The 22,933-nt window shown below is 38.5% G+C and overlaps 1 protein-coding gene across 12 annotated transcripts in view; it reads right to left on the bottom strand.

Moving 5' to 3' along the window:
• Positions 1-22,933, bottom strand: part of heph (polypyrimidine tract-binding protein 1 heph) — a 543,355-nt gene that overhangs the window by 37,611 nt on the left and 482,811 nt on the right. For all 12 annotated transcript variants that reach the window (XM_087359360.1, XM_022061198.2, XM_087359361.1 and 9 more), the window contains 3 exons: positions 15,351-15,488; positions 970-1,021; positions 174-232 (listed from right to left, as the gene is read on the bottom strand). In XM_087359360.1, coding sequence (XP_087215486.1) covers positions 174-232; positions 970-1,021; positions 15,351-15,488 — 249 coding nt within the window. The remainder of the gene's footprint in view (positions 1-173; positions 233-969; positions 1,022-15,350; positions 15,489-22,933) is intronic.

Here is a 22,933-nt window from a genome sequence, read left to right as displayed (position 1 = left end):
TGAGATGTCAGTGTCTAGCTCCATAAAGTGTGGCCAAAAGAACACGATATAAAAAAGAGGTTAATAATACGTACCAATAAAATCAATTTTCCTCTAACTATATATATACACACACATAAGCAGATGACAGCCTTTCAACATACGCTAATGCACGTCACTTTGAACTCACTCACCAATTTGGCAGCCTGGGCTGTTACAACATCCGGATACTGGATCAGAGCTTGAAATGTGTCTGGAAAGAAATGTGGACGTTAAAATTTAATTATAAATGGCGACATTACTGATGTTACTATAAAACTGAACAAAACTACTATTTTTCGCCAGTGTACCTTTCCCAACAAACATTTTATAAATTCGATAAAAGAAACATTTATAAGTAGTAACTCGAAATAAAACATATAACATAAGTTAACGTACGTCAGAGTAAACTGCAGTTAATATTACGTGAGACACTTGGAAAAGAAACTGTGTTATATCTGGGCAGCAAACGTGAGCGTAAGTTAATTACCTAATTACTCTTAATTAGACCTAAAATCACTGAACAGTAAATATTTTCACATAAATAATACTCCTAAATTTGATAAATTATCCGATTTCGCAAAATTCTTATAATAGATTGAAATTGCGCGAACAGAAATTAAAACCCCATTTTTAAAGATTAATCAATCAAAATCACCGTTAAATATCTCATTAATGCCTGATTTTGTTAATGACAATCACTGAATAATACTATATGTGAACCTGTTTGTAAAAGAAAGTTGGTAGAATTTTTTACCGAACTGTCATGACGTCAATAAACTGTTCTGATTCACAACCTTGTGACTCACAAGTCAATAAAGAGTAGTTAATATGGCCCGAGGCCTGTAAAAACGTTGATGAATCACTAATTTACATATAGTGAAGTTACAAACACAACATAATATTAAAACATATAAGAGAAAGTAACAAGTATAAATATCACAAACTTACTATTTTTGGTGAAAGTCACAATCTTAAGCACCTTCCCAAACCTGGTGAATATCTGAAACGAGAATAAAAACATTTAAATTAGCTCTGCCAATAACAGACGAGCGACGCAGAATTTTCCAATTAAATAAAACGCAACGATTTCTCGCACAAAACAAAAAAAACCAGCGCACGATTCAATTCTTGCAGCCAAATCCCGTCAGAACAGCTGATGCATTTTTAAATGGGATCGGTCATATTTTAGCTGCCCTGTAGCTGGATGAGAAAACACTCCCCCCCCCCCCTCCGGCCCCCCCAAAATTTTGTTACGAGTCAGTGTATTGTTTTATTCGGTAAGTCAGGACAAGCATTTGTAAATGTTTCACGTACAGCAGCCAACGATTTCGATGCGAAGTGACGCCCGAGAACAAACACACCTTCTGCTAGTGAATTCGCCATCAGCTACTGAGAAATGCGTGTGATAAGCGGCCTAGCAACTAAAGTGACCTTGACAAATGAGAGGGGGAGAGTTGGGGAAGTCTATGTACAAGGCTAGATGTACTTCTGATTTAATTTTCGTACCGTAGCGTCTAGCGGTTAGAACGCTGGCCTTGTAATCCTGGGGTCTCGGGTTCGAATCCCGCCGGTGCCCGAATTTATAACTTGTGTTGGGCAAGGCCGTGATCTAGGCAACACGGAGTTTTCCTCCGTGGCATCCCAACAATTACTCCATTCACACACAGAAGAAGGCAATGGCAAACCACTTCTGGATCATCTGCCAAGAACGTATATGAACAGGTCCCAGTCCGAGAAAAGGATGGAAGGATCCTGTTCATATGGACCTGTCGTCAGACAGAACACTAAATAATAATAAGATGAGGTGGTCTAGCGGTTAGAAAGTTGGCCTTGTAATCCTGGGGTCTCGGGTTCGATTGCCGGCGGTGCCCGAATTTATAACTTGTGTTGGGCAAGGCCGTGGTCTAGGCAACACGGAGTTTTCCTCCGTGGCATCCCAACAATTACTCCATTCACACACAGAAGAAGGCAATGGCAAACCACTTCTGGATCATCTGCCAAGAACGTATATGAACAGGTCCCAGTCCGAGAAAAGGATGGAAGGATCCTGTTCATATGGACCTGTCTTCAGACAGAACACTAAATAAAAATACCGTAGTACGCGAGATTCTGAGTTACGTTTTAAATAAAACACCCTGTATAATAATGCAGCGATAACAAGCCTGTATTACAGGTATAAAAAAAATCTAAGATCGGTAATGCACAAGGTGAATTAGTGGCCCTAAAATGTGCTTTACAGGCAACAAAAACAAAGAAAGTAGGTGTATGGAGCTCACAAAGGCGAAACAACGGTTTATGCACAAGTGTTTGAACAACTTCCATCTCTCTCTCTAGACTACGGGGTCCGCAGAGAAACAGGTGAGTAGCTACACCGGATAAAACTGGCGCCAGAAATTTCCCTCGGGGCCGTATGTAATACACAATGACACATGTCCAGCGGAACGACGTAGACATATTTGTGTTCACTGTATTAAAACTCGGTGAACTGAAAGAAACATTAAGACAGTTCAAATCCAAACAAAAACATGAAAAGTGCTTAACATCTGGGTCATTTACGATTTAAAAACATCCATCTGACTCTCACCTTAATACCAATTTTAATATTATCCTATCTACGCTGGGGGTCTTTTCAACCATATTTTTTTTAAATGTATATTTCCAACGCTTGCTACGTGCCCAGCTCATCTCACGCTCCTTAATTTCATCACTAACGAACACACTACTTAGTCTACGTAAGAAATTGGTGATAATATTAAATCTATGTTTCATCGCTGACAAAATGTTGCAAAGATATTCACTAAATGCCACATTAAAACTAATATTTATCACCCCGCCAAATGTTTCTTAAAACTGCACGACCTCTTATAAAGTCAAAAATAACTTTATTTTCATTTTCAAAATTTGCGGAAAATTTTTTTTAAAAAAATTGTGCTTTGTAGTCTATCGATTATAAAACTAATCTCGGATGCATATACCAGTCTGACAAGCTTGTAAGATATTCTTAATGTGAGACACGCTGTGGTTCTATCATCACCAACACGTCTTAAGAGAAAAGACCAATAGACATAGTTCGACCAGTTAACGAGGTTAAGAATGGACACTCTACAACAGCGGGGGGAGAAAAAACAACCATTAATCTCAACTGGAACAGAGCAAGACGTGCCCAGGGGACGCTAGAGGATAATACGGGATTAGTGCGTTCCCTTTCAACCCACAGGGACATCAAACTTCTTCGAACATGTCCCATGTCAAACCAAATCAACATGATCGAAGCTGAGAGAAGACAGGGTTTCTTTTATTTACTGGAAATGTAACTCGCTTGTCATGTCCGGACGCCAGGCTACACACTACAAAGATGAATTCTCAACTACCTCCAGGAAAGCGGGAATTAAGTAGACCACAGATGAGATGGTCTGAACGGTTTTGTATACCCTAAGAAGGGGTGTAATTGGCCTTCGTGTAAGACGTATAAATATGACAAGTTTGAATTATCTAAGAGGGCATAAGAATCATATTTCTCAGCGTTGCTGGAAAATATTTCCGAGTCAGAACTGTCTACTACATGAAATGCATAAAAAAGTGATGTATATCAGTGGTATTCAACCTGGGGTACGCTTACCCCCGGGGGTACGCGAAGACATCTTAGGGGGTACGTGGAATTTAAAAAAATATGTTATTTTATGATAATCCTGGGGTCTCGGGTTCGATTCCCGGCGGTGCCCGAATTTATAACTTGTGTTGGGCAAGGCCGTGGTCTAGGCAACACGGAGTTTTCCTCCGTGGCATCCCAACAATTACTCCATTCACACACAGAAGAAGGCAATGGCAAACCACTTCTGGATCATCTGCCAAGAACGTATATGAACAGGTCCCAGTCCGAGAAAAGGATGGAAGGATCCTGTTCATATGGACCTGTCGTCAGACAGAACACTAAATAATAATAAAAAACACTGAATAAACAGTAATGTAATTTATTTTAGATGTAGATTATATACTACGTATAACTCGAATTATACACCAACAACTTTGGGGGTACAAAGTTGAAGAGAAATTATATCTGGGGGCACGCGAACAAAAGAAGGTTGAACACCACTGATGTATATAATCTGCGTTTCTTAGGATTACCCATTTTGAATTTGAGGCTCACTCACGTAATATTTAATAATTCAATCCCCACTTCAAATAAAACACGTCTCCATCACGAAGAAATTATTCGATACTGTTCGTAGAAAATAATCGATGTTTAATCTGGTATATTAATAAACCCATGAAGAAATATTTTTTCCATCTTCAGGACGAGACAAAAATGTCTGTTGAAAAGTTGGTATCTACATATGAGCCCATATGGCGTCATAAACCCGAAGCAACGTCATTTAATATAGTACCCATTATTTAGAAACCATGACTACATACAACTAATGGTCCCGTAATCTTTTTGTGTCCATTTATAATGATACTTGAAAGAACCATAACAGCTAATATAAATTATGCCCTGCGTACTAAAGAGTCCCGGCGTGTGTTAAAATGAAGCATCATGTATTCTGCACCAGTATTCGAAATAGGTACTGGTAATTTGAGTATATATTCTTCGCATCTCCTTTCTTCCTTTACGCTTTGCTAATCCTCTCGAGGATGATGGTAGGGGTATCTGGGGGAGGGGAGGGCCACGTAATGAGGATAAGTGACCGGTGGAAGGATAACGACACACCAGAGACCTCTACCTCCAGACTAGACTGAAGACGTTCGTTCAGCAACTTTTCTTCTTATCCACCGCCTTCTAAAAACGTGAGAAGGAAAGAGACAAGCAGAGAGAAGTAAAATAAAGGAGCAAAGAACCGCACCACCCATGCAAAATATAGTTTCGAACGCAAATTGGTGTAATGCATTTCCATCAGGCGAACAAATCATTGGCTCATCCGTAAATCCGGAGAGATTACAGTAGCAGGGCCGACAACGTGAAGCCATTGTAACCTAATTTAAGGTTATTAGCCTACATGTGTAGTACGAGGCCTGACATTAAAGTAACCAGACTTATTTTTGTCCAACAGTGGCAGCACTGATGAGGCGACGCCATGCTGGAAACACATGACTGCTGGAATCAAGTACGTAGTATAACAATGCCGTTTAGAATCAGAATCGTATCGAAAGTACCAGAAATTCTTGTTTTTTTTGTATAACAATGTCTTCTTTGTCAAAATAACTATAACAATCGAGACAAAAGAAATTTTAAACGTCGCAAAAAAACGCTAAAATTATTATTTTTTAAATGTAACGTAAAATTATGGAGATGAAACAATGAATATGGTATATTAAAGACATTTTTTAAGTTTTCACTCAAATGGAAATATATGCACGAAAATAGTCGGTCCCGATCCCATAAAAGAAAATATTACCTTCAAAAGTAACGTTCAACGTCGCCAAGAGTAAAGGCAAGCAGCCATATTGAAAAAGTGGTGCCAACATAAGCATAGAAAGACGATATGGTAGAAACGAAACTTCCCTTCCATATGTTCTTAAGATCGAGAGCTCCGTACGAGATAAAATTCCTAATTGCCAACTACTGTTAGATCTGTCGTCGCCATTCAATTTCCCCCACGTTGGTATTACTGCGAGTTACACAACTTTGAAGCTACACAGGCGACGTCACGTGTCGGCCTCGTACAAAGCGAATGCAGGTGGGGATTCAAATTAGGGTCGTCAGTGACAAAATATAGCTCTCAGGGTAGCGAAAGGGGGTACCGTAATTCGGCAACCGAAATTCCCCAAACTCGTTTAACAAATCACTAAACTTTAGACAAGCAGCCCGTATCCTCAGTGTCCCGCCCATCCCGTTGATTACCGAATAGTATCCTCTGTCACAAATCCGTATGGGAATTCAAATTGATGGATTATAGTTGGGGTGGCTCGTAAAATAAGATCTCCCTTGGGGGGGGAAGGATGGCGGAATATCAAAACTACGTACCCCGAGACTGTACGCTATTTCGTATTTTGCTCTCGTCCGCCGACAGTATCATCGTAACACCTCCATCTGTCTCCCCCTTGGCGACCGTCATGTAAATATTTTAAACCGAGTTTCATTTGTTTTCATTCTACTCTCCTGGAACTGAGCCACGGCTCTGGCAAGAAATGTCACGTGGTTACTCAAACCAATTACAGTCGGCACGGCATTGCTAATGCTACTGGGTATACACGTATTCTCCCCTTGTGGCATTCTTCGCAACTAAATATTTTTGACGTAAATACGTCTATATTTTAGGGTCAGTGTCATTCGGAAAAAAAGTGTAACAAGTGTACCCAGGGAACGTCGTTTTTACTCGGAATTGTTGTTACCTAGGAAACATTACATTACATTCAGCTACCACAGACCCATCTTAAGCCTTACTAATTCAACATTTCGATAGAGAACATTATTTTAATATATTTCAAATATTTAAATGTTAATTATAGCAATATTTTAATATTTAATAGGAATTTTATTGTGATTAGGCTGACAAGATTAAACAAATATATATTTATCACAATATGACGCAACTATATCATCTTACTAATTCAAGTTAAATAAGCAAAGTCTTAATCAAACTTTACTCAATTGTAAAGCAGGTATAAAGGAAATATTTAGAATAAAGCCAATATATAAACTTCCTTTCCGTATAGACGTGTTTACGTCAAATTCTCCGGAACCGTGGTTCCACTGACAACTTTTTCCTTCCGCCAAAAACAAAATGTTTCTAACAGTTGTCAGTTGCCGGTGTATGCTGTATTAGAACAATTCGTTTACTTCATCTACATTAATTTTAAAGAAAATATATACCAAAAATTGTTTCCTTAACATGTAAGCAAAGACAAAGGATAACCATGTTGCCAAACTCAACATGTTACAGACGTGAAACTATGTTTGTGTTATACAAATTTTTTGAACACCCTGTATAAGGATTACCAATTAATACAACGAATCAAGTACGGTAGTGAAGTTAATATTACACATATCAATTCGTGTCTGACTACGTGGGCCATTTACTCCAAAAATCAGTGTTTCTATAATTTACCCACCAGAGTGCATTTAAGGCTTGTCACAGCAAACAGCGGCCATTTTGTCTTAAGCATAATCGACACGTAGCATTTCGAGAATCGACTTTCTGAACACTAATTCGACAAACTTAGTGTTCAAAGAGTTAATTTTATTTCACCGCGTACAATTAATTTAGAGTTCACGTAAAAATGAAATTAAATCTCATAATGTATATAAATAAAGCAATATTTCAAATTTCGTAAATTCCTCACAAATTCCCTGGTATACAATCTTCTGTGTAGAACAGGCTCTCGGGTGATCAAACAAGGGATTTCTTGCTAAATCTATGATCCACCTGTTGTTTATGCAAAGTGAATTGGTACCACACGGACATCCAATGTACAGTGACGGGCCGTGAGAGCGAGGCGTGTACACGGTTAAGACCTTGTCGCCAAGGTGACGGCACGATGGTGCCCACTTTCATTTCTTCTCTCCCAACACAGATGAAAGAGAAATTGTAACAGAAGCAAGGGCTTAAGCCTTGAAGCGGAGTCTCCGAACAAAAGCGACTCAACTACACTCTTGGATACGAAAATACACCCTAAATGATTTGTAAATTAATGCTGCCGGTGGCTTGGAATATTTTGCGTCGAGTGAGTGAGTTATTATTGAATAATGAATTGGAAAGGATCTGGAAGGAAACGGCTCCTAATTTAAGACACTATCCGGGATGAACCGAGATTTAAAACTCCCGAATACGAAGCAGGAGTGCCAACCACACGGCTATAAACCTCCAGGTTCCATAAACGTCACGAGATTTCCTGAATAAACCAGCTAATATTCGCGTTACATGGAATCAGAACAGGAAAGTTGTGGACAGCTAAGAAACTATCACACAAAAGAATCGTGGAAATTATAAGTTTCGTTTTAAAAAAAAACAGCGAAACAAATGCAGATAGCCGATGGACCTACAAAAATCATAATTTTAAAACTTTTTACAGAATCGATGAGACAGAGAAAGACAGACAAAAAGTGTTTTAACGGATGGAATATTTGGCAAATGGAATTATTAAAACCACTTCGCGTGGGAAGAGAACTTTAAAATCGTTTCGGCAAACTGTCTCCGTAACAAGCACTGACGTGACGTGTCGCCTAGCCGTTGCTTTAAGCTATTCGAAGGAAAGCAGGACCTCTCTCTCGTACGTCACGCGGTTACAAATTCAACTTCCTAATTAACGAAACTTTTTCTGTTCACCATACAGTTAACCAACACTAACTGGGTGGTAATATAACCACTGTAAGACCGCAACATCCCAAAAGACTGCCATGTTCAAGGCAAAACCAATCGCATCACTGAAAGATTTAAAACTTCGACGAAAATGTGAACACAGATGGTGGGCTTCTGTGTTGTTGCACCCTGTAGAATTATGACTGTACGAGAACGTTTCGTAGGAAAATACTACCTCCATCATCAGGACTAAATTTATAGACCTGTGTATTTACGAGTTACTTAATTAAGTACTGATGTTACCAAGCTCCATGTTGTTTTATAATCTATATACGATAGAAATGTTCAATGAATAAATAAATATATTACCGTACATCAGGTGACACAAGCGTAATTTTCTATTAAGAAGTACGGACAGCCGCCATGTTTGTTTTGGGCATAGTCGGAGAGCCTCCACTGATAACGTTAAACGTTAATGTCACTTCCCGGTTCAGAAATGAAACTTCATGACTCAACGCCAAACGCTCTAACTTTTTCCAGAGACTAGTTAAGAACTGTTCCATAAAAGCTATAAAAATTATCGCGCCTAATCTACAGCAGTTCCTGCCGCCGAGAACTGACAGTTGCGTTCAACTTTATCAGTGGACGCTGTGTATAAACGTAACTCGGCTTTACAGTGGCATAATATTCTTGGTAAGTTCCATTAAAATCCATTAACCGGTTCAGAACTTAAGATGGCGTCAGCATACGATTATATTGTGTGTCCATACGTACCTTTCCGTATATAAAAATAAAATTATTATTATTATGTTACTGTACAGAAAAGGAGGTTCTCGAATATTGTCTCTTGGTCCACTGTTTCGCGAAAGCAGACAAAAGGACGTACTTACACGATATCGTGCGTAAGATGGCCCTGTGGCGGACGAAGGTGTTTAAAGTAAACCTCAAATCCCACAACTTTCCAAGACTCGACAAGGATTTCAGCAGCGAAGTGACTGAATTACTTAGCACGGAAACTAAAAAAGACATCCCCTTCTCCCACAGAAACACCACAATTTGACATTCGTGTCGCTGTCAGCTCTCAGACCCACGCCGTAAAAATGTCACCAATAAAGTCCACAGAGTCGTAGATAAAGGGTGGTCATATTAAAAGCGAGGTAAAGACGTTTCAGCGGTGCTTACTTCCTCTATCTTAAGGCGGTCACACGTAAAATACTCGAACACTTGAGATTGGAAACACATAATTTGCCATAACTGTTACTTATTTGTATTTATCCACATTCTTCCCCCCATATAAAACAGACTCCTCATATGGCCCTGGGCTTATGGGACACCCTGTATAACGCTGTCTGTATCTAACAGTTTAAAATATCAAATGTATATATGCCTAATAAATAATGATTCGGGAAGGAAATTCATTAAAGCTGTTGTATTTTTTTAAGGATTATTATCGATTTTTTAAGGAAGGAACTGGACAAAATCACTAGAAATCACAGCGAAAGGCAGCGGGCCTTTGGAACGAGATACGAACCAGAAACCTACAGGATATGAAGCACATTGCTTATATTAATCGTTTGTCAGTTAGGTTTCTAGTTTATTAACAAAGCAGAATCTTCAGACTTCAACCTCCACGAAAAACGCCTGTTTGAATCAGAATGTGCCAGATTGATCCACGTAACAAAATATGAAAAACGTTTAAAGACGACACTCAAAAACAGATTTCAAAGAATAATTTGTGTATTCTGCTCGAATCAACAAAAAAACAAACAAATAGTTTGCAAAGACAAAACAGAATGCAATAAAAGAACTGAAAGGGGACAAATCTTGGAAAGAAACTTGGAAGATCGATTGTAACCCCATTTGCTATTCCTCCCACTTCCGAGACAATCGCAAACCCGGAGAACGGATGTCCCGACCGAGGACCTACGTTGCTTTCCTCAGATGTTCCAAGCAAATTTCAGGAACAACAAAATTAATTTAGACAATGCCAGGTTCCTTTAAAATCCTTACCAACTTATTAGTAATCCCATCACTCGAAGTTTCACTCTATGAGCTCCTAGAAATAGTTAAATAAATCACAAATAAATAAAGCATTTAACACGGAGTAACTGGATAAACCCACGAAAAAAATATGTCCGGTATCAGGGCCTAGATATAAAGCTGGGACTTTCCGAAAATAATGTAGGAGAAATGCCCCCCATCAGTCACAAATACATATTTCAGTCATCCGCCATTTTGTTATACAGCGTCTAGGAAGGCCATTTTGTATTTTAATAAAAAAAAATACCGCGCGAGTTTCGAATATGTTACAATTTTTATTTTATTTTAAATTTCACTAGATTCAACGGTCGATAAAGGGTAACAATTAGAACTTACTTTAATGACACGATATTTATATCAAGTTTCAATAAATCCGTTGAGTAATTCTAACGTCGACACACGTAAGACGATACTAAAAACCAAAATTCCCTCACAAAATTTAAAAAAACGGGATTAAAAGATTTATATGAATTATCACAGTCTTTCCAAATAAATTCAACCATTTTAAAATGTGAATCCAACAGCAGTTGTTTATAAACGTCCCTAAAACACGATGTTGGAGTCAAACACTCTACACATAACCTAACAACGAATTTATCACTAACGCAATAAAAACGTACCGGAGAAGAGACAAGTTCCGCACGGACTCTACCAACCAAACAACCGAATGACGTTCACTGCGCTAGGCAGCAAGTGAATTACTTTCCGAAACAGTTCCATTCAAATCAACTTTCCTTATGTCGCGTCGCATAAACATGGCTGCCACGCGCACTAAAGAACGAGCCACCCCCCCCCCCCCCTTCCTGCAGTCCGTACCGATTAGAAGACTTAAATCTAATAAATGAACGGAAATACTCCCGAGGCGAAATTACGGTGCAAAAGATTAAAGTCCGGAGCACTTACCTAGATAAGGCGTCGTCCAATTCTTCGTAATATATCAGCGGGGTGAATCCACCTGCCCCTTCTTCAACGACAGGCCCGAGAGTATTCTGATACGTGATCCATGTTTATAAAGTCACAACGCGCAAATCAGTCAAGAGCTCTTTGAATCTGATAACACTGAAGGCTATTTATCTTTATAGTATAGTATTATTTATATTTCAGACGTAAGGTCATCCTATAGTGACGTGCAGACTTAGCCAACTACATAATAAGGCAATAAGGACCTCTGAAACGTCGGTAAACTACCAGACTACATGGCACAACAACCCAGAAGACAGCCACATTTAAATACTGCATTCAGTGTTCAATGTTTCTAAAAACAAACCCCCCAGGAACAGATGGTAACCTTAACCCCACTTATATTTTCCAAGTCCGCCAACTTTTCAATAAACCCAATTTTTTTTTTACACGAAGTATTATGAAGTTTCGTAAGTAATAACGAGGATTACCCACATAAAAATTAATCAAAGTTCGGTGTAATCACTTTGACGTTAATCAAGCAATTACGTGACGAAATATCCCTACACAGGCAGGCCGCAAATTCTGCCAAATACCCGCTTTATTTCAAGCTAAACCTGAGATACAAGAGAAATCTCTTACGCATTCCCGTCTTTGGAACGGGATCTTGTGAACACACAGACGAACGCCCACGTAGAACACGAGGAATTTGACGAGATAAGCGACTGTCAGCCTAAGAGGGACCGAGTCATCTATCCCCGGCCGGATGACTGTTAAAATAAGGGTTAGTTGTCTCCGTACTTAACTGAGAACTCCGTCATGACGTATGAGGGCGTTGAGGTATAGCTCCTCAGCGCTATATGAAAGTAGGTTATGAGATGGTAAATTTGCGTCATATTGCGATATAATAAATATATATTGTTCAAATCTTGTCCGTCTAATCACGATAAATTCTTATTAAATATTAAAATATTACATTAATTAACATTTAAAATATTAAATGATGTTCTTTATCGAAATATTCCATTTACATTAGACCATCATTTTTCACGACATGTTTCAGTTCCTAAAAGAACTATCTTCAGGTATATATAATTATATAAAGATTCAAATCAATAATAACTTAAATACAATTTCTATATATTATTTTAGCGTAAATCGAATATTTCGATAAAGAACATCATTTAATATTTTAAATGTTAATTAATGTAATATTTTAATATTTAATAAGAATTTATTGTGATTAGACGGACAAAATTTAAACAATAAACAATATATAGAAAGTAGGTTAGCTTCACGCTCTGGCCGCTTTATCCCCCCCCCGAAAAAAGAATAACAGTACAATTATTTCAGCACGTGGATGAAATATCCGAATGCCTCCATAATAAGATCGATGACACATGTCCCTGATGATGGAGGCAGAAAGGACCTGCGAAACATCGGTAAACTTATACCAGACTACACGGAGATACATCCCGTAAGGTCGTAATCTTCATGTGTCGAACGTAAGAAACTGTTCACCCCTGTCCCGGTGAGCTGAACGATCCCTTGAAACTTAAAGGCGTTTAAAATCGTAGCGTGAGTGAATTTGGTAAGGAGGTTGCAACAGATACAGATCCCGACACCTGTTGAACACGCCACCGACAATTTGCAACGATCCTTATCAGAAACAGCGGGTAAAATCATTAACATGTGCTCGCAGATACAGAAGGGGCCGCTATCAAATCTAACGAATAATCAGTTACAAAATAAATTACAAAAGAAGGAAGGAAAGAAAGAAAACGTGAACAACGACCCCCTAGTGGCTGTCTTTTCTACTAAACTCGTACTTTTCATTCGCACGTTAAAGTGTTTTTCTTTTTGCGACAAAACACTTCTGGCTCTTAATTCCTATTTCAAGTACAGAAATCACTCGTAAATCGCGAGTGAACAACACCGCGGTTAACAAGACCAAACGCCTTACGGGAAATTGTGGGTTTGGTGAACCGCGGTAGCTGTCAACAGTCATCAGAGTTTATAACCCGAATAAATGAGAGACACAGAGAGAGAAATTAAAAAAAATTGAAGACACTGCAGTCATGGGGGGGGGGGGGGGGGGGCAAAAATTGTGGGTAGGATGTAGGTGGAATATTTTTTTTTTTTGGGGTAACGCATACACGTACGTAAGCAAGGAGACAAGGAAGCAGGCAAAAGTGATGGAAAGTTAGTTTTAACTTAGAGAATTTCCATATGCAACACGACAGCCAGCCAACAGGGCGTCGGAAATAACTTAAGGGGATGTGGCGGGCTCGGGAGTCTTTTGGGGCCAGACTCCGCGGACTCCTACAAGGATTCAAGAGAAACTTGTCGCTGATGGAACTAGGAAAGGAGAATAATCACGCTCGTGAATGAGAACAAAAGCGTACCAAGTAACTTTACTGGCGACGTACCTGATAAAAGAAAGTTTAATCAGAGTTTACGTCTTTATGACGATATAAATAAAAAAAACTAGGCAAAATTAACAGATGGTTTTCTTATTCAATGCTGAATATTGATCGCCCGGGAAAGGACAGTGAGATTAAATCAGTCTTTTCTTGTACTTTTATGGGAGGACTATTTTTTTTAAATACAGATAACAGAAATCAAAGAAAAGAAAACATAAAAATAGACTTTCATGACGAAACATCGATTTCAATCGAATTTCTTGGTTAACAAAATAATTATAAAAAAAATTTCCTGTAACATTACGTTTTCTTATAACATCTGAGTAACAGACATCAGTACATTTTCTTGAGGTAACAGGTATTTGTGCCACTCTTAAAAACAGAACGAGTTGTGAACAAAAGCAGAGGGGGGGGGGGGGACGAGACGAAGACGGAAGAAAATGTAAAATAGAAAAAATCACCATCGGTGAAGAAAGGCAGGAATTCGCTCAAAACAAAATATAGAGCAGCTTCTCCTCATCTGGAATGTTTAAACTTCGAAACGAAGATTGCATGCAACACAACTTCATCTACATGTATTTGGAAGACAGGAAAAAAAAACGCTTCCTGGTAGAACATCCAAAATGGCGCGAGTCGCCTTTTCAGAATGTACTTCCTTCCACGTCGTACACTCAGTTTTAACTACCAATAACTTTGTATTTGTGCGTTCCACGTAATTCTCAGAGTAAACAGTAATTACTTTCCTAAACAACTTTAACCAACTTATCCTCGTAATGGAGAAGTGTTTTGTTTTCTTAGTGGACAGCACAATCGATCGCGATTCGATTCATCGCTGTTCGAGAGGTCGATATCCACGACATAAAACACACACACACACTGTATTTCCCGACATACAAAATCAAGCATTTTGTACTACGTTTTTAAAACGTCAAAAGAAGTATCAATCACTTTCTCATCCCACCTTCACGAACAAATTCGTTGCCCAGACACAAAAAAAACTTCGTTACGAACGCGAACAAGGTATCGAATTCGGCAGACATAAAACCTAGTTCACAATGAGACGTAGCTACGTCTCAGAAACAGAAATTAACCGAAAGCAATCACTTTGAAACATGAACACAAAGCATCAGACACGAGAAAAGGTAAACTGACTTCGAAATCCAGTCAACGGATGTAACAAACACGTTACGGAAACGTCAGTAAAACAGACGAAACCCCAATCGCGATATTGTGAGTCTGATTCTCCACATATAAAAATATGCAGCGTGTCGTACAGAGTCCTGCATTACCATCATCGAAGACTCGATTAACAACTTCCAGACGTCTCTGCCTACAACCCGTACGACGTCACAAAATCAGCTGTAGTCCAACATCACTTTTACAACCAGTCACCGAGTCAATTACATTATTTTATTTAAGATACATTAAGTCCACTAATAAATAGATCAGTCCTCAGACAATCCCTATCTTCAGCCTGACGAATCTAGTCCAAAACATCGTACAGATTCCTAAAAACATTTCTAACATTAACATCCATCAACGACTAGGTCTTTCGAGTGGTCTATTTCCTCTGTTTTTTCTCAACCAAAGCAAAAGCTTTGTACATATTTTTAATATAACCATGCATTCTACACGACACGTAAAAGTCTCAACGTCAGAGAACTTCCAGCTGTCAACATGGCGAAACAAAGACAAAGATGTAGTTTGTAACGGAGAAGTCGTCACTAACCTGACATAAGACCTCAAGGGTCACGGGGTAGACCATGTGCTCTATGATGACCCTCAAAACGGTGTTGGGGCCGCCTTGGGTCTCGTTCTGTCCGGACAAGGCCGATGCAGCTTGAAGTGCAGCCTGGGCAGACGCGTTCTGAAATAAAAAAGACACACGTCAGATCCGAGGATGAAGATAGCTGTTTCCCGGGCTCCGACGCCGTCCTACGAAAGAGTCTGCAAAGCACTTACGAAACGTCGATAAACTTACACTACACCAGTGGTATTCAAACTGGGGGTACGCGAAGACATCTTAGGGGGTACGTGAAATTTAAAAAAAAAATATATACATTTTATGATAAACACTGAATAATCAGTAATGTAATTTATTTAATTTATTTAAGATGTAGATTATATATTATGTATAACTTGAATTATACACCAACAACTTTGGGGGGTACAAAGTTGAACATAAATTATATCTGGGGGTATGCGAAGACATTTTAAGGGGTACGTGAAATTGTAAAAAAAATTATTTTAGATGTAGATTATATACTATGTATAACTTGAATTATACACCAACAACTTTGGGGGTACAAAGCTGAAGAGAAATTATATCTGGGGGTACGCGGAGACATCTTAGGGGGTACGTGAAATTTTAAAATATATATATATTTTTTATGATAAACACTGAATAATCAGTAATGTAATTTATTTAATTTATTTTAGATGTAGATTATATATTATGTATAACTTGAATTATACACCAACAACTTTGGGGGGTACAAAGTTGAACATAAATTATATCTGGGGGTATGCGAAGACATTTTAGGGGGTACGTGAAATTGTAAAAAAAAATTATTTTAGATGTAGATTATATACTATGTATAACTTGAATTATACACCAACAACTTTGGGGGTACAAAGCTGAAGAGAAATTATATCTGGGGGTACGCGGAGACATCTTAGGGGGTACGTGAAATTTTAAAATATATATATATATATATATATTTTATGATAAACACTGAATAATCAGTAATGTAATTTATTTAATTGATTTTAGATATAGATTATATACTATGTATAACTTGAATTATACACCAACAACTTTGGGGGGTACAAAGTTGAACATAAATTATATCTGGGGGTATGCGAAGACATTTTAGGGGGTACGTGAAATTGTAAAAAAAAAATATTTTAGATGTAGATTATATACTATGTATAACTTGAATTATACACCAACAACTTTGGGGGTACAAAGCTGAAGAGAAATTATATCTGGGGGTACGCGGAGACATCTTAGGGGGTACGTGAAATTTTAAAATATATATATATATATATATTTTATGATAAACACTGAATAATCAGTAATGTAATTTATTTAATTGATTTTAGATATAGATTATATACTATGTATAACTTGAATTATACACCAACAACTTTGGGGGTACAAAGTTGAAGAGAAATTATATCTGGGGGTATGCGAAGACATCTTAGGGGGTACGTGAAATTTTAAAATATATATATATATATATATATATATTTTATGATAAACACTGAATAATCAGTAATGTAATTTATTTAATTGATTTTAGATATAGATTATATACTATGTATAACTTGAATTATACACCAACAACTTTGGGGGTACAAAGTTGAAGAGAAATTATATCTGGGGGTACGCGAACAAAAAAAGGTTGAATACCACTGCACTACACTGCGTGACGCAATTACCCAGAAGATATCCACTGACAAAAATTACGCACGTTCACTGGGACTCCGCTCATTTATATTCCAAACACACTGCACTATGTATACAAATATCATACTGAGGAACGGGGTAATGTTTTTGAGAAAGAGTGTAGCGTACACAGACAGGATATTATAAACATATGCTTTCTTTACGAAAAAATAAAATAAGGAAAACAATGCACTCTTGTTACGATCAAATTTCTGAGTGGTCTTTAGTGCCCACAAAACGACGTCCTCCACTTGTAGAGCTTACTGCCTACCGCCAGGGGGGAGCGTAGAAACGGAGGCAGGACTTAATTTCCGACGTTAAGCTTGTTCAGGTCGAGTTCACTAAGTCCCTGTAGCAACGGAGGGTCTGTGCCCTTCGCGACTATCGCCAGAAATTATGGAGGCAACTCTCCGGATTGAGAAGTTCCTGGAAATCAAAATGGAACTTGTGGGAGAATTTAATAAAAAAAAAAGTTCTTCGTGGTAGCTCCTAAGCTGAAGAGTGGTGTGTTGTAGCAACCTTGAACGCCAAATGCCGAATTTCGCGATTTTCCGAACCTGTGTCAAATCTGTTCGACTCAGCTTCAAGATTCCTCAAAATGACCGATTATTTATCAGAGCTTTATTTATTTAACAGCGAAGAATATTTTTAAAAAAAACAATTCTCGTTTCACTTGAACACAATTCAAACTTCAGAAGTGAGATAAACCTTCCAGATCCTTTCACCACTCACCGGACAGTTGCAGATTAAAAAACGGAGATAACTTTAAGAAACCTGAACTTTCTGATAAATAAAAATTATTTTAAATGAAGTCTTACGTCCTTAGTCTAACAGTTCATACACCGGACTTCCTTTCAAACTTCGCGTATCAGTAAACATCCTAGAACCTCATTACATGCAAATGAAACTTAAATCAAAACTTCAATAACATTCAATATGCAAATCAACGTTTAACGTAAACCAAATTAAAAGCAAACAACCGAACATTTAAATTCTTCACGTGTGCGATATCGGGGAAAGGAAACTTCTTTAAAATCTAGTTTACTCCAAATTTCGTTAAGCGGCAAATCTCATCTTAATTCCATCCGGTGACTTGGAATCACCCCCTCATTATTGGCACAAGATTTAAGCTACAACCCTTCCCCCCAACCCCTCAACATCTCAGTGTCGACATGAAGTTAAGTAGAATCTCACCATGTTGCGAAAATAACCCGCGCGGCATCGATTTTAACTTTCTCTCCGAACTACTAAACATTTCACTTCGTCATAATTTTATACCACATTACCGACCAGTCCACCGAGTTACGTCCAACGCGGGAACTTTTATTCGTAATGTTTCCTGTTAACGGGTTTAAATTCAAAATATCTATCCTGAAGATGGAGGCAGTAAATACTTTAGAAACATCGTTAAATTTCTACGCGACTACACGGAGTTACATCCCAAAAGTCGGTCATTTTCATACTCGACTCCGTGAGAACCTTAAACCTCACGTACGATGACGAACTATACAAATAGCAATTTTCCGAGCGCTAAAAAGATTATCTGTCGTCTTCCCGATTGTGATAATGCGTTTTACCTGAAACGCATACCAACACAACAAAATCCCACCGTAAATATAATAAATATGACCCCCGCCGTCAAAACATTTGAGCACAGAACGAGTTTGTCTGAATGATTACTAGTAAACTTGCTTTGGTAAATTCTGTTTTCAGCTACGCTACACAGAAATATACTTTGATGTACCCAAAGAGACGAACCGACATCCATAAACGAGAACCCATAACCCAAGGTTTATCTTATCTCCCTTAAGATCCAACCCTAGACTCTCTCAAATTACTGACTTCAATTATATTTTGGATCTACGCATTCCCTATTAGGAACGCGGCCAGCTCACGCGGAAAAGCATTCCCTAAGTCTGTTAATCCAAGCGTCCAATCTCGCAGTTTTTAAAAAGACGAGTATATTCTCAAATACAAAGACTCTGAACTGTTAATGAATACGTCTGAGACGCTTACAAACAAAAACACAACTTAAAAAAATATCCACAAAGACGAATAGCTTGAGGGGCTTTGTCGTTCAATTAAAAACACAAATCAGATAAATTACCGTGGCTTGAATATATCACCCAACTAATAACTATATCCACGAGTTATTTAAAGATGCTGTTTCAAACACAGTGGTTATAGGACAACAGTCGTATGAGACGTAAACAAGTTTAACGAAACGTTAATGTCATATTTCGTCTAAATAATGAGGAAAACCACGATGTTTCTAATGGCTGGGACGATCCTATGTATGGTGAAGGGCACAAGTTAGGCAGCTCCTCATTACGCAGTTTTCTTCAGTCACCTATCACTTCAACCCTCTCAGTTCCGAATATTCTCCTAAGCACCCTGTTCTAAAAAAAACCTTCAATGTGCGTCTTTTCATTATGGCGACTGACGAAGTGAACAGTGAAGGTACGGTATTTAATTACACATTATTTTATTTTATTTAGTGTTCTGTCTGACGACAGGTCCATATGAACAGGATCCTTCCATCCTTTTCTCGGACTGGGACCTGTTCATATACGTTCTTGGCCGATGATCCAGAAGTGGTTTGCCATTGCCTTCTTCTGTGTGTGAATGGAGTAATTGTTGGGATGCCACGGAGGAAAACTCCGTGTTGCCTAGACCACGGCCTTGCCCAACACAAGTTATAAATTCGGGCACCGCCGGGAATCGAACCCGAGACCCCAGGATTACAAGGCCAGCGTTCTAACCGCTGGACCACCTCATCTTATTATTATTTAGTGTTCTGTCTGACGACAGGTCCATATGAACAGGATCCTTCCATCCTTTTCTCGGACTGGGACCTGTTCATATACGTTCTTGGCCGATGATCCAGAAGTGGTTTGCCATTGCCTTCTTCTGTGTGTGAATGGAGTAATTGTTGGGATGCCACGGAGGAAAACTCCGTGTTGCCTAGACCACGGCCTTGCCCAACACAAGTTATAAATTCGGGCACCGCCGGGAATCGAACCCGAGACCCCCCAGGATTACAAGGCCAGCGTTCTAACCGCTAGACGAGGGAAAGGGAGAGAAAGATTAATATAAAACAGAGAAAGACAAATTGAAAGGAGAAACCGCCAAGGATGTGCATTAAGTAAACGATCCTGTGTGTGAATCCTCTCAGCTGATACAGTTTCCCTTTAGCATAGAATCAGAGAACATACGCGAGGCAACATTAAATTATTACCTCGTGAATGAGAAATATCATTCGGTTACGAACCGCTACAAAATGTATTTTTTTTGGTGTGTGCTTCTTATTATATACCACGAGTTCCCAGTTATGCACTGAATTAGTGTTACATGCAAATGTTTTCATCCGAACTTATATATCCCACGGTAATGGTAAACCTACAACCGAAGGAGATCGTGTTTTATTTTGCATCATCCCCCAATTCTGTTTCTGTACGAGATGTTTCAGAATCTCAATACGTTTACCGAACAGCTCAGCTAAAAATCGCTTTACTCTGCCGCGAAATCTAAACCTAACACGAGATGAAACAGTTTTAAAATTCGTTCTATACCGACTAAGAACTGGTACTCCTTTCTTATCCATATACTAGATTGGTTCATAACAAAACCCCCATAAGGATTTCTGAATATGAATAAAATAAATTAAACCTTTAAAGCCCAGAAGTGACTTGATTCTCAGAGTAAACCTCGATTACTTCCTTAAACAACATTAACCTACTGATCTATGTAATGGTAAAGCGCTGTGTTTTCTTTGCGGTACGGACTGAATTCTTAAATAATATTCACACCAGCTTCGGCGTTAAAGGATTAATTACTTTGCAAAATATTAGTGGTCGAAGTTCTTACGAAAATTTTGCATTTACGTAATTCAATGATAGACCGTTTCAAAAAAACGTCCATAAGGGCAGATGAATCTACTTTACCCTTTAAAGGCTATTCCTCCGTGACACATTTTAATATTTACATATTAAGTCCCAAACGGTACCTTTATTCCTTTAGAAACTTTTATGCGCATTTCTAATTTCTTATTTAATTCCTTACAAAATTTATTGCTAAAGCGCGTTGCTATTAAATGCATAGAAATGGCTTAGAGTAGGTTGCTAAGATGGTTTTCTCTGAGGACGATGAATACATAACCTCATTTTTTTAAAAAAAAAAACAGATCCACGATGAACAGAATAACTTTGAAGTATCTGTATTATACCGCCCGTGCGACTTTGGTACGCTGCCATTTCGATATTATGCGATTAAATTTCAATAAAGGTTAGATTTACTGAATGTATATAAAACTGCTGACGATGTATTACGTTTCGAAGCCCAAACAAAATTTTCCACAAGTCTGCAAAAAAAATACGGATACAAAACCAATACTAATTCTGTTTCTTAAGAGAGAGAGAGGGGGGGGGGGGGGCGAATCTCATGTTTAAACCATTCGGCAGACCAACGGGCGATGCAAGGATAAATTAATGAAATAGATGCAGACTGAGTTGTCGAGGTGGTCTGGGGGCCTGGCAACGTTCAAATGATACTCAAACATTACACAGAACATCTCGGGCTTTCTCGAGCCATGCACTCACGAAACAGTACTCAGAAACGTCTGGACGACGACGTAATAGCAACTCGTTAAGATTCAAGTTATGTCTGTTGAAGCTCCGTGTAGCCTGGTAGAAAATTTAAAGAATTTAATCGCCCTGACGATGGAGGCATCAAGAACGTCTAGAAGTTTGTTGGCCCCAAAACGAGGTCCAAGCCGATTTCAGCCTCAGTTGTTTGCAGGTGTTTCCTGTTTCCTTCAAAAAAAAATACAGACAGACAGACAGACACACGTGTACCTGTCCTAGTTCAAACCCAATAAAATTCACTGCGTGTGTGTGTGGGTAGATACCACGCATCGAATTCCAAGAAGCGAATAGCTCTCCCTCTCTGTACCAACGTTTATGGCTGGCGTATATCAAAGTCAGTGCTGTCAGACAACGCAACGGCATTTCACACCGTACAACACTTCCAACATTCAACAGATAAAAATTCCATATATTTATACTAAAAATATAAGCTGTGCTCCAGAAAGACGACTTAAATCTGCATTACTATTCAAACAGCAGAGGTTTTGTGATGTCAAGACGGTGACAGTACTCTGACGCTATGAAGTTGCGAGATAATCCCCCCCCCCCCCCGCCCCAGTCAACCTCATCACAACCAAGTTGGTAGCCCTGCACAGCCTCGTCATTTTTCAGCATCTCGCCTTGAGACACAGAAAATCTTATTCGCGAATGAAATTGGCGCGAATTACAATCCACTTTACGTGCTTTCAACCATTACGACTGAAATGCATTAACATGTATTTTGAGCGTCTCTTCTTCTCTCTCTCTCCGGTCTTCTACTGTTAATAAAAAAAGCTAATGTTGACAGAAAAGCGCATTTTAAATAGAGAACGCTAGATTTTCCTCCATACATTCCTCGAAACTAATGAATAAATGCAAAGTACTATACGCATAAAGAAATTTTATTTTAATGTGTTAATTTTAAAGACGAATTATGTTGCCTTACCTAAAAACATTAATTTATAACCTTACACGTCACGTGATCTATGGGCCTTCTTTAAGCAACATAAATCCATAATAAACAATATGGCGCCTCTGCGATAGCGTACTGTACTCGTGAGCACATTTTTTGCAGAATAAAACCCAGTCCGAACGAAACTATTGTTCCATACACAAACAAAGTTTTCACTTTATATTAAACAAAACATCACAACACCATAAAAAGCGTATTCTTCGAAGATCTACTACCAAACACCAACAACCCTATAAAGTAACGCTCCCATCTCACAAGTTCGTGAG

Source organism: Zootermopsis nevadensis, unplaced genomic scaffold, assembly GCF_977971745.1.
Source record: "Zootermopsis nevadensis isolate Lab colony 2312 unplaced genomic scaffold, Znev_1.0 Znev_ptg000031l, whole genome shotgun sequence".
In the NCBI taxonomy this organism is placed as follows: Eukaryota; Metazoa; Arthropoda; class Insecta; order Blattodea; family Termopsidae; genus Zootermopsis; species Zootermopsis nevadensis.
Note: the sequence above shows the minus strand (reverse complement) of the source record. Positions and strands in the feature narration are given on the sequence as shown.